This window comes from Ruditapes philippinarum, unplaced genomic scaffold (genome assembly GCF_026571515.1).
Source record: "Ruditapes philippinarum isolate M1 unplaced genomic scaffold, ASM2657151v2 ctg9268_1_1_1_1, whole genome shotgun sequence".
NCBI lineage: Eukaryota > Metazoa > Mollusca > Bivalvia > Venerida > Veneridae > Ruditapes > Ruditapes philippinarum.
In genome coordinates this window covers 4111-24675 of record NW_026852654.1, presented here as the reverse complement: position 1 = coordinate 24675, position 20565 = coordinate 4111, and the positions used below count along the sequence as shown (strand labels likewise).

Genomic DNA, 20565 nt, shown 5'->3' with positions numbered 1-20565 from the left:
AACGGTAGGCCGTCTGCATGTAATTTTTTACGTCATTAGCAATTTGTTATGACTGCCGAGGGGGTACTACAGTTTCAAACCGAATAATTGATTTTTATAAGATTATGATACAGGGCGGCAGATGCAATTAAACTGTTATGATAAAGGGCAAGTGTTCCTTAAGCCGATGCCGTCATACTTGGACGGCATTGGCCCTCGGGTCAATATTTTACAAAGTGCGCCGATATCTTTCTTTAGACCCACTCGCCCTGTATCTAAACATGTTTTTCTTCTTTTTAGAATTAAATCTCCCTGATCACAGTTTCGACGTTGGCTGTGTCTTCCTAGCCACCCAATACTTGAACCAAAACAAGAATGGAAACAACCTCCAAACTGTAAATGTGACATTTAGATGTTCATGACATTAATGAAAGGCATGAAATACAATTAAGACATGCATGTTAAAATGTCCACAAAACAACATTTGACCTGCCAAAAAAGATGCACTTGGATGACCAGTACCCTGATCTGGAAGAATGTTCAATTTGCCTGCTTTATTAACTTTCAATTGAATTTTGTTCTGTATTGCAAACTGCCACATTTCAAACTTGTATACATAGGGAATGGGACTTTTTTTCCCCTTGTTTTTTTATGTATTGTATTACTGAAATATTGTCTGATCGAATCAGAACTTTTTGACCTTTGACCATATGTACTAACTTTTTTAGAGCAATGAAATTGCCTCAATCTCCAGACAATTAAAATGAAAAAAACCTTGAATCATTTGAGTACTAGTATCCAGAAACGCTCCCCACCCACTCATCGAAGCATCGGTTTGGAGTGCGAGATTCGCTGACCATGAAAGAAATGATTTGTCCAGTAAAACATTCACTAGCTGTAACCACCATGTCAGATGATTTTAAGGTGTTTTGTCAAAGGAATTAGAAATTCGAGGTCTATTGAACTCGGTTTTCAAGATGCAAAAAGGTGCAACTGAATTGGACTCATGTATAAACGAGCATTTTTTACAGTTTCGTGTATGTCGCCATTAGACTTTGAATGTAAAAGTTCTCTCTTGCTGTATAGTGAGTTTTATTTAATATTGTTTGAATTCCTTGGGAAATCTTTTTTTGTCTGTCGGGAGTTGGAGACACTACACCTTGTTTGAGATAAGCACATTGTCTATGTAAGTTATTCATTGAGTTGTTTGAAGAAGTGGCTTTTTTGCATTTATTGTGAAACCTAAATGAATCAGGACACTTATCATTCTCGATAAAGTTTGAAGAAGTTTTTTCTTGTTAAGAATTTAGTCCCAACTAATTGTCTAGATAAACTGTTAGGCGGAGATTTTGCTGTCGTAAAAATGCTGCTACAACAGCTACTATTTTTGTAAGAACTCTTGGAGCTAAAGTTGGACCGAATGGGAGTGAAGTCCATTGATACGCTTTGCTGCCCACTGCAAAACTTAAATATTTTTTGGGGTTTGGAAATATGGGAATATGCATATACGCATCTTTAAGATCTATCGAGATGGCAAATTAAATTCAGAACTGTTTTCATAGATCAATTTTGAAATGTTGTTTTCCGAGATACTTGTTGAGGGGTTTGAGCTTGATTACTGATCTTAAATCTTCAGTTTTCTTGGGTACTAGAAACAGTGTACTATAGAAACCTTGAATCTTTTATTTCTTATGAACTTCCTCTATACAATTTTCTGTAATAATTCTTCTACCACCTCCAGCAGTATAATAATTATCTTTTTCTTTTGGGACAATTGTTTTGAGAATACCGTTTAATTTTGGTTTTTCTAAGAATTCTAGTTTGTAACCTCAACACACTGTATCTTGTGCCCACTGATCGTATATGATTTGTTTCCCTTAATTTGCAAAGAACATCAGACGAACCCCAACAGGTATCGCTGGGTGTAGACAAAAAAGGTCATGTTGACTTGCTTTTGTTACGAAAATAACTTACCCCACTAGGTTTAACAATATTGCAACGGTCTTGTACTTTTGGTACAGTAAAGGAGTACGACTTATTAAACGATCTGTTATTCTGATACAGAATTTTCAAATCGTGGCTTCTTCCAGTAAAAACCAGTAGTTGCTGAAGAAGGTGGAAGTTTCCTCTTACGATCTGTTTCTGGCAGGCCACAAATCTTAAAGTGATTATTCAATTCAACTTTTGCTCAAGGCCAGTACCAAAAACGCCTTCGTGAGAAAAGGGATATCTAAAAATATGATTTTTCACATTCCTAACATCTTGTAAACTAGTGTCGGCCATAGCTGCTTTTCGCCGAATGAGATGATGGAAAGCACCTGTACGTGCCATTTGATCAAGAGATTTCGTAGACATTGCAAAAATGTCCCTAACACACTGAATAGCACTGTCAACATTAAGCTTGTCACTTTGTGAAACAGATAAAAGACTACTCAGTGCTTATTGCATGTTATTTATAATGATGCGCCCCATCAGAGCTGCATGTTGACCTTGATATGCCATCTTTTCTAAAAATCTTAAGGGTTGAGAACATAAAGACTGAGATTTTGGACACTAATTACCATATTTCTAAACTACTAATGTCTCAATCATATTATCTATTGATGGAACGGACAATGTTTCTTCAGATTGGCTACAAACAGGAAAAGTTGAACGATAACTTTCCTTGTAAGATGTGAGTTTGGAAGGATCAGAACACCTCCATGAATCCTTTTATACTTTAATTTGAATAAGAATCTGTTGTAGTCACAGCATCTTCCCCACACAATTCCACCAAAACAGTGGCTGTATGCTTACTGTACTTAGTTAACCTGTCAGGAACATGCATATCACCATCGAAGTGGTGAATTAACACTAATAACGGAGTGTCCATCTGAATCATCCAAACAGTCTTGTAAACCACGGCTTTAATCCATCGGGTGGTATGAAAATAAATATTTCATGAGTTGCGGTACTTAATTTTTTTTATTTATTATAAACTATAAATTTTTCTCTTATTGACATAACAACTTGAAAGACTTTCCCTTACATTTTGTGTACTGGCAGAATTTCAAAGAAGGTAGTCCGGCAGTTACCAGTGAAAATACGGAAATTGTGTTGAAAATACGGAAAAATGAAAATACGCATTTTATTTCATCAGTCATTCTCAATATTTCATTTATAATAAATTTTAATATAATACAAAAATATTGAATTTCCATTCTCATTTGCTCATTCTGTTTTGCAATACTCTGTACACTAAAGTTGAGCTTATGTGCAATACTCGGTACACAAAAATTTATACTCAGTACACTTTCCTGTTTCTTTTTGGGCTGTTTCTTTGTGCTCGAAATGCTCGATTTTTTTTTTGGTTATATAAATCATTTCTAACGATTCTACAGTATAACAGTCAACATTTTCTTGTAAGCAGCCGATCGTTTAGGGGTAGTTTAATCAATTTTACAAATATATGTTTTCCTTTTATGTCTTTTAGAGCTACAAAAGGTACCTTTAGATATCTAAATCCCTTTGAGATTAATGAAATAGCCATAAATTTGAAAAGTGTCGTCTCTGAACTAACCTTCGTTCCCGTTCAAAGTCGCGAAATGGGATGAACGTCCTCATAATATCGAGCAATATCCGGGGTACGGTACATCGCATTGGTTAAGCTCAGTCACAAATTTCGTACAGGCATATGACAAAACTTTTCATTTAGAATTTGCTAGAATTTAAAGGGCTATACACTATCATATTTTAGCAACCCTTCGTGATTCTGAATTATCAAACTTGCATTGTTTCAGGTACTTTCGGACGAGAATTTTACATAGGTATACTTAAGACATTCTACGACATTTTGCCACAGTTTTCACTTCTCATTACCTCAAATATGACTGGGAAGGCTATAATCTACATACCACATTTAGGTATAAACGCGATACGTAGTTTTAATCAAAGTTTAGAATACAAGGTAACGGGTGACACCATAACAAAGGTAAATGCAACAGTGGAACACAAGGGTATACATGTGACAACAAATGTTGACGTCACACTTACTGTTATGAAATATCCAAGCAATACATGGGAAGGTTTCTTGGCACTTCCAACTGTCATGCTGTCTACTGAATACATAATATCGTCGTATTCACCAAATCACCTCGGGTATTTTAGTGATTTTCTAGTTCTTGCTGTACATGACGACACATTGATTGATATACATGTCGATAAAAAAACATTTAGAGTCTTGTTGAATAGACTTGATACGTATCTTGTTCGACGACATGACGATTTAAGTGGAGCAAGAGTTAGCAGCAATACGTCCATTGCCGTCTTCTCTGGACACGAAGCTACTACAATAGTACCAATAATATGCCACTTTGCAGAATATTTTGTAGAGCAACTTTTACCTACTAAATATTTTGCTCAAGAATTTATCGTTCCCCCAATACCGCCCAAATATCAATATGTAGTGAGATTATATAGCTCATCTGAAAATACTTTGGTAACGTTTCATAATGCAACGGATCAAAATAAGCAACTCATTTTGAAAGCTGGTGATTTTCTTGAAATTTTAAGCGGTAATGACGCAATGTACGTTTTTGCAAACAAACCTGTGCAGGTGATGTTGTACAGTACATGTTATAATGATGCTAATATTGGCAACGGGTTCATGTCCACAGTACCAGCAATCAATCAATATAGAAACTCCTATCATTTCTCCGTTATTGCAACCTATGAAACTTTTACTCATTATCTTACAATCATCGCAAAAACTGAGGATATATATGGACTAAGAATCAATGGAAACCAAATGGGAAATATCTTTCAAAGCTATGTGGCATGTGCAGACAATGTGAATTTTACTGTTAACGTTTACACATTGTCTACCGGCGAATATCATCTGTATCACGTGACAAGTAGAACATTTGCAGCAATACAATATGGCTTCAATTATGCTGAGGCTTACGGGTACCAACTTGGCATGGAGGTTTACAAAGGTATATGTCTTTCCTTTGTTTTGAAACATCTTCAACTTATATTCATTATAACTTATATTATACTGCGAACTTATTTCTTTTCTATGTAGCAATCACATTTGTTTTGTCATACAATGATTAAAATATAAATATGATTCTGAAGAAAAATGCAATCTTGATTATATATCCACTAAGAACCTTCTGGAAAGAGCTACTAACAGTTTATCAAGATATGACTTTAATTTTACATACACGTATACTGAAATTCATCAGGTGACCTTCTAGACTGTAGACTGATTGTATAGTGTATTCTTTATAACGAGCAGTCTTTTGATTTGAGATCACAAACCATTTTAAGTTTTTTCGGGAAAAGCCATCATGTTAGTTAGGGCGCGACAGTGTCACTGAACCTGTAAATTTTTTTTTTTCCAAAAACACTTTTTTCTACCGTAAGAGACATTTATTTGAAAGTCGAAGCAAGTATGAATATCCTCCTGACTCTACGTTATATTATTGTATTAGTATGCTACTTTGTCGCACTACATATCCCGGACAGGCAATGGTTAGGTAGTAAGACACTCGCTAAAGAAGTGATAGGTGTGTAGCTCGAATATGATAAATGCCACACTTTTATTACATTTTTTCTTTACTCCTTAGTAATAAGCCAAAAGAATATACGCAAAAGAAAGAAAAATCATACGCATGTTCAATAAATTGAAGAAATGTAAATGATTGATATTTTAATGAAAATTAGTTGGTTGCGTTAAAACATTTGTTTTTTATTTGTGATGAGAAGGCGACGAGAATGACGGGCTTAAGTGTTTCAACTGTAAAGGCATGACGCACTTGTACCTGTGCGACACTGTCACTAAATGTTTGGGGGACCAGGTATTATTTTAACATATTTTACACTCCAATTTAGCTTTTAAATCTATTTTCCTTTTCGTTTTCGCACGGCTTTGAGGCATGCGAGATGTTGCAATTTTGGATTATCTCTCTCCCCTTGTGGTGGAGGTTTTGCCTTAATAGGCATCATTAATCCAGCCACCGTTTAACCGTTTAATCATAAGAGGCGACTAAATGGGTTCGAATTGTTTGAGAACGTTCATCTCTTAGCGCCAGTAGGTGAAGTGTTTCGACCCCTGGTGTAATCACCCGAGATAAGCCAAAATCATCTTTCTTGTTCCGATGCCATATTACCTAAATTGTGTTGATCAGCCGTAAAACCAAACAAAACAAAAACAGAATCTCTCATAAACATAATCAAACTGGGCCTATAATGTTTTATATACTTTTGTTGCTATTTTTTCTACCGACGAATCTTTCCTCTCCTATATGCTTCACAACAGCAAGTGCCAAGTGCTGTAAAACAGTCCGCGGTTCTTTGCTTCAGTGTTGTATGTTTCTGATCCTTCGGGATGATTGATTCCAGCACATTTAAAGTTAAAGGTTAAATACCGCTTAATTGAGTGCTAGAGGGCTTGAGAAATGTTTTATATTTTCTCTCGCGTAGAGACTCAATCAATGCATCTTTCAAATCATATTGTTGTTTTCATTGCTTCCGGGATGATGTCTTTTCAATATTTTTAAATTAACATCGGAACAACTGTGAGCTTTAATAGATACAAAGAGGGATGGAGACAGATGGATGGATGGATAGATGGATGGATTCAAGGAGAGCAACGTTCAAAGAAGATTAATAGATGGATGGATGGATGGATGGATCAAGGAGAGCAACGTTCATTCAAGAACGTTAATATCATAATATACAGAAATAACAGCCCATAGGGCACTAAACTTGCAGTGGTGAACAAACGCGATATATGAACGGAAAATTACGGTATCCTATTGCGTCCAAAGAATTTTGCTAGTCACGCGATAATTATTGCCTCTAAAAGCCGAAATTTAGTACTAAATGTCGCAGTTCTTAAATTTCGCTATTTCGTCTTTTCTATAGACCAGGGACACTTATACTAGCGAAATTTAACTATTTCAACTCGATAATTATCGTCTTATTTTTCGTATGCTGTGTGATCCTCACGCGATAATTATTGCGTTGAAGGGCGCTAATTATCGCAAGAGAGACTAGCGAAATTTTTACATGCGAAATTTAGTCTAAATTTTGCCCTTTAGATGCCATAAATATCGCGTGTTTAAATTTCTCTTATGCGAAAATTAGTCATTCAATTCGATATTTGTCGCGTGAAGAACACACAACATACGAAAATTAAGACGATAATTATCGAGGCGAACTTTTCCAACTTCGCTAGTTTATGTTTCCGTGTTCTCAAGAAAAGGCGCTCGAGAGACTAGCGAAATTTCAGACATACGAAATTTAGTACTATATTTCGCTTTTTTGAGTGTCGTAAAAATTATAACTATTAGTACTAGAAATTCCTAGGGTTTAAAAAATTGACGAAATTTATAGAGGAAAGGGTTACAATAGACGGGAATGGAAACGGCAATAAACGTTACAAAACATACAGAGAAGACAATTTTTTAATCCTATACATTACAATAGTGGTTGTCAAACCATACAAATAGAAAAGGAATATGCTGGGGCACTGCATTAGAACAACACAACCAGGGAGGTTAAAGCAGATTAATGTGCACGTAACCTTTTTTCTTAGCCTTAACATGTTTTTATTTTACGGTACATTGTAAACTTTCATGCCAAGATAATAATAATGTTTGTACTGCAAACTAGTAATCCTATGCCGTGTAGTTGGCCAGATTATTCTTTCAGATATCCAGATATCAAATGACTTTATTTTATTCTATTTAAGGTATGTTATGTGGAGACATATAGAACCAACACTGGACAGGTGAAATATAACAGCGGATGCTTAGCCTACAAGGTTCGAACACAAATATACCAACAAACACCCAGCCACTCAGCTACGCAAGCATGAAAACATATTGTGAAATAATATCGGCATTTCATCACGAAGCAAATTAGTAAAAATATAAATAAATGATTAAGTGCTAAAGTCTTACCAACCAATTACTTCTTTCACGCTTAATTATGTAATTTTTTTTATTTAAGCTCGTATGATTTAATGTTGGTGGCTCGAATTTCAAAAAAGTTCGTACGATATTTTCAATATCAATTCCAAATATGTAGTATGAATGATGAACATATCACATTCATTTTGTATTAACAGCAATGTTCTAGTAAGAAACGACAAACAAGTCAGAGTACATCCGAATGTGTTCACTGCTGCTCATCAACACTTTGTAATTCAAACGGCTGTGGAGCTGAAAGTAAGATTAAATGTTAATGATGATTTTTGTAATTTGCACTCAGTAAGTAACAATAACAAGTGTACATACTTTATCGCTATGTACCTGTAGACCATTTGTGTGGTTCACAATTTAGATCATATGCAAATATCTTGAGTAAATAGTTCAAGTACAGCTTTATTAGTAGAGCTTTTTGGGTATTCTTGCATATCAGACAGGATTATCTACCGTTTATATCGGTGCTAGAAAACTTTGTCTTACACCCCCATGTAAGAAAAGTTGCGTGCTTTAAATGACGTCATTGACGCGCGCCTTTTATGAATGAATCGCATTCTTAGGATGACTTCATTTTTCCGTTATGAATGAAGTTGTATATTCATACGCTACTATAAGAAAAAAGTGCGTAATTAGAATATCAGTTTTCATGATTTCAGTTCCGAAAATAATTGACATGTAATATGCAAGAAAAAGAATCAAAAACCGGCAGCTGGTACAGACTGGAAAATCTAGCTCTCGTGTAACTGTTTAGCGGAAACTCGGCAGAGCCTCGTTACCGCTGTAAACAGTTACCCGCAAGCTAAATATTCCGGTCTGTATCGGCAGCCAGTGTAAGATTCTTATATTCTTTCACTCATCCAACAACAATGTCTGTATATCATATACAAATTTATGCTCAAATTTAGGTTTACCTCCTGCTTCTTTACGAGGCCCGTTATGCTACGACTGCCCGTATGTTTCGAGTATGGATGAATGTACATCAGTGATGCTGTGTTCCAGAGACGAAGTAAGATGCACGCATTTTAAGGTCTTATATATATCTATAGAAATCAGTAGAAAAAAAAATGCAGCACGCAAACTATTTGAAGTATTCTTACTAAACATAGATCTATAACATGGTCATTTACTACTTTGCATTTTAACATGTTCGAGGCGCAGCATGATATCAAAAGCATAGGCTAAATTGAGCTATCTTAATATAGAAGACCTTAATAAACTTTAAAGGTTCCGGCTCTAATCCTTTTTCATACATGAAAAAGGGGCATATGAGTTGTGACGGCATCGCGTTTTTAAACAAGTCAAACCTGTGAAAAATAATTAGTAGAGTCCTTCAAAATATTCACCATTGAACTCTCTCTACATACTTCATTCCCAGAATTCATTCCTAAAAAACATCTTTGAACTGTTCTTTTGGTTAAACTGTTTATAAACTGGCGGCACTATGGGTTCGATCCGGCTACCGCGAAGGCAAGATTTGATGTATGAATTAAAGCAGAAGTCACCAGGAGAGAGGTCAGGACTATAAGCTAAATTTACAAAACTACAATTCTCTGCTCCTCTAAGTAAACTTGAACCAAGGTTGATCATTGAAATTATGATACTGCGCACCCCGGTTTAGGTTCTATGTAATGTAGGGATTAACTATAGCAGTAAGAATATGATCACGATAAAATGTACTACTGACACTATCCCTCTCGGGCACAGCGACACGGGCCACTATTCCAACACTGTCAAAAAATAGAGATTACATAACTCTTTTAACCCTCCTGCTACTTCGAGCAACAACTAAGCAATCGCTGCTATCATCTACCCACATTTTGTTACTGAGTTTATTGATACATAAAGCCACGTTTTTTATACCCTGTTAAAATGTGTCTCAGGCGTCTTGGTTCCTGATCTTTGAGCCTGGTAAATAAGACCGAGGCTGTTTCAAACCGCTCCATTTTCTGTTCAAATGCGGGGTCCAACCGGCGCACACTTTCTTTTACTTTAACTTTTCTTTCAAGATTTAAAACAAATATGACGCACTAAGGCCCGATATGTCGCTTATCCCTTCCACGGTATATCTTGCATCCTCATCAACTATGACTTTGACGGTGCTGATATAATTTTCAGAGGTAGCGGAAATCGCCTGCCCAGGGCGGGGATCATCCTGAACATCAGTTCTACCTTCATTATACATTGACACCTGTCAATTCTTCATAAACTAAATCTAGATCCGTTTTTATTTCTTGCGCATATTTACCCACTAACCTACGAAATTTAAAATAAGCTCTTTGCTCCTCTCACAATGCAACCCATCCACCACTTTTACAACCAGTATACAAAACCGCATGTTTGTAAATGACCTGCTGAAAATTTATTGCACGTGCAAATCGTGCGAAAATAGAATGCTTGTAAGAGAAATCAATAATCTTCCAAACGGCATATCATACATGTACTTTCACGTTGTCGCGTAAGTTGTCGCGTAAGTGTGAACAATATAATGTCGTCAGCTCGTGATCTTACGTGCAGTGTCCCCCAAGGAAGCTGTTTAGGGCCGTGGCTCTACCTCGCGTATGCAGGGACCATATTTGACATTGTTACCCCTACCATCTTCGTTTACGGCTTCGCCGACGATCATACTGCCAGCAAATGTTTCAAACCTACACCCGCTCTCGAGGCCGAATCCATTGCGAAACTAGAAGAGTTCACAACACAAGCAAATGATTGGATGAACAGTAATAAATTAAAAATGAATCTTCAAAAACTGAACACATTATTTTCGGAAGTGCTCTTCAGTTGCGTAAACTGTCTAAAGATGAAATTAACATCTGTGGTGATAAGATCAAACGACAAAATACGATCAGATATTTAGGGGCATATTTGGACGAAAATCTGACTTTCAAACATCACATCAAGATAAAGTGTCGAACAGCTATGTTGCGCTTTTTTCGCATAAAAAATATTTGCAAATTCCTCACACAAGATGCAACAGAAACTATGTACTCTCACTCGTTATTTCTCACTTAGACTATTGCAACGTGATTCTGTATGGTATTTCAAACTGTGATATTGCAAAACTACAGCGAATTCAAAACATGTGTGCCAAACTAGTATTGAATCGTAGGAAAAGTGACAGTTCTAAGCAGGCGCTATACGATCTACACTGGCTGCCCATCAAGGCCAGAATACAATTCAAGATTCTTGTATATATGTACAACTGTCACGTTGGAAATGCACCAACTTATTTGACCGACCTGCTTACACCTAAAGTTCAAAAACGTTCTCTGAGATCATCATCATTTTCAGTTGACAGTTATGAAGTGCCTTTTAATAAGTGTAAAACTTTCAGTGACAGAAGTTCAGTACAATCGGCCCGAAACTCTGGAATGATCTTCCATTAAATATCAGACAATGCTCATCAGTTGATAGATTTAAGAAACACTTGAAGACTCATTTTCTTCAGAGACTATTTTAATCTTTTTTAGTCAAAGTCAGTAAAGTGTAGAAAACTAAGAGACAATGTTTTTCTGCGCATTAACTCTGTGATGAATATCTGATTTTTACAATGTATTTATTATCCAAAAGTAACATTTGCATGTCTTTAACCATGTCCTTTAATAATATAGCCATATTTTTAATTTTTTTAAATAACATTACTTTCTTTTATTTGTGATACCATGTTTTAGTTTTTAATTAAAATTAATTTTTTTTTTTAAAACTACAATTTATTATTTTAAAGTTCTGATGTTATTACAACGCCTTAATATTTTTAAAATGAAAAATGGCTTTTAAAGAAAAAAAACCGTTTCTTTTCTTTTAGTGAAAATCGTGAAAAAATTGGTTGTTTCCCCAAAAATTAAAAATTTGGCCCCTCCTTTTTTTTTTTCACTGTAAAAATTTCAAAAAAAATTTTACTTTCCCAAAAGGGGTGTAATAAATTTTAAGTTTGTGTTGCAAATCATTTTTTAAAAACTCACCCCGCACAAATTTTTTTTTTATCAAAATAATTGTATTTGGTTTTGAAAAAAAATCTTATTTTTTTTAAATAGATGGGTTTAAAAGGGCATTTTTTTCTGTATTAAAAAATTAAAAAAAAAATTCAGTGTCTTATAAAAATTTTTGAAAAAAAATATTAATCGAGTTCTTAACTTATTTAGTATGAACAAATATATTATCGTTAATAAATAATTTTTGTTCTAGAACACTTTATTATCTGCTACATACTCATGTTTCATATCGGATAATGTACCCAACACTTACCAACAACATCGATATATAATTCTCTTGTGGTTTGTTTTCATGAATACTGCTAAATGCTATGAACATAATTACTAATGGTACAACAGATCTTTTATTATAGACCAATTTATTTAAATGGTATTATACTTTGAACAAATGCTTGTAAAACGGTAAGAATTGCCAAGAGATAACTATGCATTATTTAGTATTTTATTTTCAAGGTTTGCAGCATTGAGAAGTTTGATTTTGGCGGGATGTATGATCACTACACAACAAAATGCCATAACAAACAGGTATTGTGCGTAACAAACTTTTTCTGCTGGAATGGAGATATAATTGTCAATCCGTCTTTTCAAAGAAACACCCAATTGTTATTGACACTTATTGACAATGGCTCTTTACTTGAAAACTGAAATTTTCATAAAAGTGCAATGATGCTCTTGTCTGCCCATGATACAGTCATTTGTAGCTAGAATAAAAAAATCATAACTCAAACTGCGCATCGAGTGCAAGATTGTCACCAAAGATCAAGGTTGTACTTTATAATATAGTGTCGGTTTTTGCCATCATGGATGGATATTTTTGATAATTATGCATAAATTATGTGGCACGTTAAGAAAATGTTTGGCATGCAAAATCAAGCAGATAATCAGCCACATTTAAATTGAATTGACATTTCTTTTTCAGAAGTACATTGATGGTTTGTTCCGGTCAAAACAATTTATTACGTATTGATTTTAAAATACATGCAGGCCTCGACATTAGCAGTGGTCCGTTGGTCTGAGATCACCTTTGATTTTAGCAAGGGCAACCTAATTTTACAAGCTACTGGTCCTTAAGACCGCTTTTCTGGATGGTGCAAGGCTCATTTGGGAGAATGAAATTTTATTTACGCAAGTTAAAGGAGTAAAGCATGTTTATTAAACTATGTTTTAAATGTATTGATATTTCTTTTGAATGATTTTCTCACACGAAAATATGTGCGTAACAAGAATTTTGACACGCTTACCGTTTGGTCTTGTATATGCCACTATTGCACTCCGTTACAACGCTCTTTTCACAAAATGGAGAATTTACAAGCCAAAGCACGCATATCTATGTATCACTGATTCTGTTTTAATGTCTTAAAAACGCATGTTCATAAAAATATCGGTTCGTGAAAATTTACATTTTTTGTGGCATTCGACCTGTCTGCAGTTGAGTATCTTTAAGTAATGAAACCGAAGACCCAACAGAATCAACTGGTGAATAAGAGATCTAACAGTATACTTTTACTTTTCAAACTTTCTAGTGCATTTCCCACAAGAGACAAACTGACGTCACATCTGCACGAGAATCACGGTCAACGCCCGTATGTAAAACCTGCTGCGACGCTGATCTTTGCAATTCTAAATGCTCAAATACGTCACTAAATAGCACTGACGTCATCATTGTCGGTATGCTTTTTCCATCATTTCACGCGAACGAACAATTCCTAGGTGTTTTTCTTTCATATGTAAAGAATCATCATTTCATTAAATGATATACATTATATTTAATAATTATGATGAATATATTGACAGAGATGATAATATTAATAATAACCAATAATGATGATAATTATTATTAAAACTAGAATTATCAACATTATAAGAATACTGATGTATGGCAATAATTGTGTAGGCTTTCAAAACAAGCAAACATTTAATAAAAACAACATAGTTCAGATTGATAGCCATTAACGATTTTGCAAAGCCAATCACCTTCGTGAATGTTTTTGTTTTTCTTTCAGGATAAAGCCAGATATTGACATGGATTTTTTGGTAATGGGCAAAAATCTTTATACCTAAATAAAGATTAAAGTAGAGCTATCATTTTGTTTATATATTTATTCATTATTCAGTATAATTCAAAAAGAGCAAACAAAGTTAAAAAAAAACAAAAAACTTGAAATTCGTCTTATACAGCCTGATGGGCAGTGATAAATACAATAAACCTTCCAATATTCGCAATGTCCAACATTCATTTTTGAAAGTGGTACAATATAGAAACAAAAGAATATCATCTTGCGATAATCACGGAGGCTTTACTGTGATACTTTTATGTCATTCCATGAAAAGCCACTAATAGTCGCGTAGTGTACAGAACTAAACAAAAAGTTTATCAACATGTAAAATAGTACACATTGGACCACTCTCGTAGCATTTAATAGAGATGAGAACGAATGTTTGTATGCACGAGAACCCTTTAACTACATATTGAACTAGCATTTAGAGCAATGTTGCAAATAACATAACTGTAGCATGAACCGTTTTTATTTGTTTGGGTCGTCAGACCAAACAAATAATGGTAGCGAAATTTCAGAGTCTAATGTTCTTAATTGCAAATGCCGAAAGTAGTCCACTTTTTGAAGCGGTTACTTCCCTTTTGTATGTACACTAAAGCCGAAAAATTCAGGGGAGATCACTGCGTAAAGATGGTCAAAGACAGGCGCATCAATTTTCAAGCAAAGTAATTTATTATTCCCGAATGGTCGAAGATTTTCTAATATGTTTTCTGGTATTTTTCTGATCGAAAATAAACTTAATACAAAGCGGACATTCAATCTCTACACAGAAGTTTATGACAAACCTAAACAACAAGTAGTTCTCAAAACAGCTTAAAACTAGCGATTTAAAAGAAAGAAATATTTTATTTTGTTACAAGTATCCAACAAATTACAACGCATTTAAAGCTTAAACAATAGCGTTGGCTTATAGATTGTCAATAAAATGCACAATCACAAATTACGCGGATGAATATGATTTTATCAATGAAAATACTATTTTTAGCCATGTTAGATTACCGAATACTACACAAACCGAGTAGTGGAATATATAGATTCTACATGTCGGACTGTTTGGGCGAGAGGATTTTCGCTAAAATATTTACTTCAATTTTAAACAATAGGTTTACCCTGAACAAAATACCTCGAAATTAATAAGGATTACAAACCTGAATGCAATGGAAGTTCTAAATTTAGAATGACTTGATATTATTCAGATTTCCTGTGAATAACTTCTCCGTGGTACAGTGGTAACGCGCTCGCTTAGTGAGTGAGAGGTCTCGAGTTCGAATCCGAGTAAAGGAAATTTTTTTTTGTTAAATTCTTTTTTTAATTGTTTTTGTTAAGGAAGTAGCCATGATTTACAAGGATAAAGTGTGGCTGTCGTAAAAAAAGTACATAAATTATTTTTTGATGCAACTCTAGTTATGCAGAATTCCGTATGTGCCTTACAAAATGAATTATAATACATAACAAGAAAAGCATTGATGCAAAGCATCAAAGGGCGTCCAAACAGCAGGTGCAGATGAACTAGTAGATATATGATGACAAGATATTCTTATAAACTTTTCAGTGGTTCATTGGGTTTTACCAGAATTGTATATTGATCACTTTTGAATGAACGGACGAAAGACATTGTTCATTATTTATAACTTTGATCGGCATGCTAGAAATTTATTTAAATGGTATTATACTTTGAACAAATGCTTGTAAAACGGTAAGAATTGCCAAGAGATAACTATGCATTATTTAGTATTTTATTTTCAAGGTTTGCAGCATTGAGAAGTTTGATTTTGGCGGGATGTATGATCACTACACAACAAAATGCCATAACAAACAGGTATTGTGCGTAACAAACTTTTTCTGCTGGAATGGAGATATAATTGTCAATCCGTCTTTTCAAAGAAACACCCAATTGTTATTGACACTTATTGACAATGGCTCTTTACTTGAAATGAAATTTTCATAAAAGTGCAATGATGCTCTTGTCTGCCCATAATACAGTCATTTGTAGCTAGAATAAAAAAATCATAACTCAAACTGCGCATCGAGTGCAAGATTGTCACCAAAGATCAAGGTTGTACTGATAATATAGTGTCGGTTTTTGCCATCATGGATGGATATTTTGATAATTATGCATAAATATGTGGCACGTTAAGAAAATGTTTGGCATGCAAAATCAAGATAATCAGCCACATTTAAATTGAATTGACATTTTCTTCAGAAGTACATTGATGGTTGTTCCGGTCAAACAATTTATTACGTATTGATTTTAAAATACATGCAGGCCTCGACATTAGCAGTGGTCCGTTGGTCTGAGATCACCTGATTTTAGCAAGGGCAACCTAATTTTACAAGCTACTGGTCCTTAAGACCGCTTTTCTGGATGGTGCAAGGCTCATTTGGGAGAATGAAATTTTATTTACGCAAGTTAAAGGAGTAAAGCATGTTTATTAAACTATGTTTTAAATGTATTGATATTTCTTTTGAATGATTTTCTCACACGAAAATATGTGCGTAACAAGAATTTTGACACGCTTACCGTTTGGTCTTGTATATGCCACTATTGCACTCCGTTACAACGCTCTTTTCACAAAATGGAGAATTTTACAAGCCAAAGCACGCATATCTATGTATCACTGATTCTGTTTTAATGTCTTAAAAACGCATGTTCATAAAAATATCGGTTCGTGAAAATTTACATTTTTTGTGGCATTCGACCTGTCTGCAGTTGAGTATCTTTAAGTAATGAAACCGAAGACCCAACAGAATCAACTGGTGAATAAGAGATCTAACAGTATACTTTTACTTTTCAAACTTTCTAGTGCATTTCCCACAAGAGACAAACTGACGTCACATCTGCACGAGAATCACGGTCAACGCCCGTATGTAAAACCTGCTGCGACGCTGATCTTTGCAATTCTAAATGCTCAAATACGTCACTAAATAGCACTGACGTCATCATTGTCGGTATGCTTTTTCCATCATTTCACGCGAACGAACAATTCCTAGGTGTTTTTCTTTCATATGTAAAGAATCATCATTTCATTAAATGATATACATTATATTTAATAATTATGATGAATATATTACAGAGATGATAATATTAATAATAACAATAATGATGATAATTATTATTAAAACTAGAATTATCAACATTATAAGAATACTGATGTAGGCAATAATTGTGTAGGCTTTCAAAACAAGCAAACATTTAATAAACAACATAGTTCAGATTGATAGCCATTAACGATTTCAGCAATCACCTTGTGAATGTTTTTGTTTTCTTTCAGGATAAAGCCAGATATTGACATGGATTTTTTGGTAATGGGCAAAAATCTTTATACCTAAATAAAGAGTTAAAGTAGAGCTATCATTTTGTTTATATATTTATTCATTATTCAGTATAATTCAAAAAGAGCAAACAAAGTTAAAAAAAAACAAAAAACTTGAAATTCGTCTTATACAGCCTGATGGGCAGTGATAAATACAATAAACCTTCCAATATTCGCAATGTCCAACATTCATTTTTGAAAGTGGTACAATATAGAAACAAAAGAATATCATCTTGTGGTAATCACGGAGCATTATCTGTGATACTTTTATGTCATTCCATGAAAAGCCACGAATAGTCGCGTAGTTTACAGAACTAAACAAAAGTTTATCAACATGTAGAATAGTACACATTGGACCACTCTCGTAGCATTTAATAGAGATGAGAACGAATGTTTGTATGCACGAGAACCCTTTAACTACATATTGAACTAGCATTTAGAGCAATGTTGCAAATAACATAACTGTAGCATGAACCGTTTTTATGATTTGTGAAAAGATACTCATGTGATATCTTATTGCAATACTTGCAAATTATAAATACATTGCAAAGTAACTGAATATGTTTTATGCAATACTCGGTATTTGGTTACTAATTTCAGATGTGTTTAATGTTGCTTAAGTCACAACAAATCTTTGTTGTTGCTATAGAGGTTATATTATATAAATATAATATTTGTAAGATATATGATCAGGAGGTTGTTTTAAGAATTTCCAGACCAATTTCACATACGGGTAATTTTCTGTCCAAAATAACGCCACATGCTTAGAGGAACAGAAAATTTGTTACCAATATTAAATACACTTCTTATAAAAAATCATTGTTAGTGTGTATAATTCTTAGGTCAACTTCGTTTGTTGGTTATTGAAGATCTAAACCACAACTATTGGCAAAACATCAAAGGGAAATCACAATGACTGTTAATAATGTTTGTATTGCTAATTCCAATGTCGAGATAAAATTAAGGGCACCAAATCCAAAAACTAAACTTTAGGCCGCCACTTGCATCATGTAACGTTTAGGTCTGAACACTGTGAAGAGGTCTCGTGACCTCTCCAGTTATGTATTTCAATTCTTTTTAAGACTTGAAAAAATATAGTACCCGAACTGTATTTACAATGCCGGGAGTAGGGGATTTTTTAGAATACTACATGAAATATATGTAATAAAATACCTTTAAACAATTAATATAATTCTGAAAAAAAAAACACTAAAAAATAACTATACATGACGCTTAAATAGAAATATTTCATTAAGATTACAAATTGGAACAGAATACAAAACAGCGTGTACCGTTTTCAATTAAAAACGAAATAAACAAAAAAATCAAAACAGCAATTTATTATTTCGATGCATTGGCAATGGTATATCTATACTATACATGTATATTATTTTTTTTTTTGTTTTCAAACAACTAGAAAAACAAGGGACTAGTTATTCGCTTGTTCATATATTCGAGTCTGTACCGTATTTCTCGGAAAATACTATGAAAAATGGCTATACTCGAATGCTTTCAGGTTATTATTTTTTTTTAGTTTTTATATACTGTGGGTAGCTTATATAGTCACGGGTACTCTGCACCTTATCTCGTTAAAATCAGTTGGAATGTGCGTATTCCTTACTTGGTGTAACTACTTTCAATCCGTATTAACTCCGATGTTATTATAGATAATAGCCGTGACATTCCGATTGATCGCCACACGATACACTTGAAAAGCCCGGTGCTATTTAAAATTTTAAATTTACTATTTAAGTACTATTAACATACTTTTTTGGCGTTTCTTAAAATTGCTTTTGATTTTTAGTTTTCTGTTTAGACTGAGACATAATGTGCCTTTAGCATTCAGTACAGACCCGGCATTAATGGTGGAACCGTAGCGTGATTTAGTATTTTAAGGGTTGAATCGAGTGCAGAAAATATATGCTGTATTTCTCACTAAATGTGTTCTTTTAATGTCATTATAAAATATTTATCCATTTTCTAATAATCATGTAAATTTATCCGTTTGATAATAGTCATCAGTACTTTAAGTACTTTGATTTCCTATGTGACGTCAAAACGCGCACTGGCTAGACTGTGTCTCGTAAGAATTATTGTCTACGACAAAGGCTGCGACGTCGCAGAAACACAACGTCTGCGACACGTTTCATAAAACGGTCGTACGACGTTGTCGCAGACGTACGGCACCGACAAAAAATTGTCGTAGACTACGACACGTTGATAAAACGGCCCCCTGGTCACGGCTTTTAATTTTTCTACCAACAATTGTTCAGTTTACTGTATTGTAATATAGACTGCGATTGGCTAGAAAGTGCAAGGAATCAGTAAAATTCAGTGCACATCAGGTGATTTGATGAAATTTTGATGTTTTCAAGTATGAAAAATATTTGAAAAAACTAACACTGCATTGTTTTCTTACGAAAATGAACTGTTTCATAAGAATCTTGGATAATTTTTCATTTGGATATTTGCATTATTCTTAAAAGGATATATATCAGTTTTGTGGTAAAAGAAAATTTCAGTGAAAAAGGGGGTGTATAATCTTTGAGATCATTATGCCAAAAAAAATGTCGATCAACCCGATATATCAAGATCATTTTGATGTGTCAGGCATGTCATTCTCCTAAAAAAAAGTCCCATCTTTACCATGAATACTAATTTTTAAGCTTAAGGTAGATTTATGGGTCACTTCTGATAATAAAAGCATATTGGAAAATCAATACAGTAGTTTGACCAGTCCATCACGAATAAAGATGACTTCCAATCGATATCAACATGAACTTGTTATTCCAAAATCCGTATGTTTCCGATTGTGAGCGAAGTCGGGGTAGATTTGAAAGACCCTGTCGTAGCTAAGTGGGAGGAGTGTCAAGGAATCATGAACAACACATGTCTCAGAAACTAACGCTTTGGGTTGTCCTATGTAAAGTATATTTTTAAAGATGTGAATAAATGAGAAGAAAATCCGACCACTTGTCAAATTGTAAAAATATGTAAATGATCAGTTTATATCTTCAGTCACTTCGTCAAATCATAAGCTCAACACCGAGAATTTCATATACATTGCGTTAAGGAATAGGCTTATTAAAAAAATCAAAATGACATACAAATCCACTCACTTACCTGTAGAAAATGTGCCGTTATTGTAAATATTCATGAGTCGGTAGCCAGTTTTAATTCAAACTTTATTTTGGTGCCAGCAGACAAGGCGGCAAATACAATCACTATTGTATGACGTATCTATTTCAAA

The 20565-nt window shown here is 34.2% G+C and overlaps 1 protein-coding gene and 1 long non-coding RNA gene across 4 annotated transcripts in view; both read left to right on the top strand.

Moving 5' to 3' along the window:
- The window catches only part of LOC132720230 (uncharacterized), a 72604-nt gene extending 58592 nt beyond the window's left edge, over positions 1–14012 (top strand). The window contains exons 1-8 of one of the 3 annotated variants that reach the window (XM_060704336.1): positions 3764–4952; positions 5728–5819; positions 7718–7789; positions 8096–8195; positions 8858–8958; positions 12398–12469; positions 13468–13612; positions 13948–14012. In XM_060704336.1, the coding sequence (XP_060560319.1) occupies positions 3845–4952; positions 5728–5819; positions 7718–7789; positions 8096–8195; positions 8858–8958; positions 12398–12469; positions 13468–13612; positions 13948–13952 (1695 nt within the window). In that variant the 5' untranslated portion in view covers positions 3764–3844 and the 3' untranslated portion in view covers positions 13953–14012. Of the gene's footprint in view, positions 1–3763; positions 4953–5724; positions 5820–7717; positions 7790–8095; positions 8196–8857; positions 8959–12397; positions 12470–13467; positions 13613–13947 lie in introns of those variants that run through there. The other 2 variants (XM_060704329.1, XM_060704322.1) reach the window with 2 other exon arrangements.
- Positions 14013–15707: 1695 nt separating this feature from the next.
- Positions 15708–17349, top strand: LOC132720208 (uncharacterized). Its single transcript, XR_009624310.1, has 3 exons — positions 15708–15820; positions 16806–16950; positions 17274–17349. It is a non-coding gene; the product is annotated as an uncharacterized LOC132720208 (long non-coding RNA).
- Positions 17350–20565: the final 3216 nt, after the last annotated feature.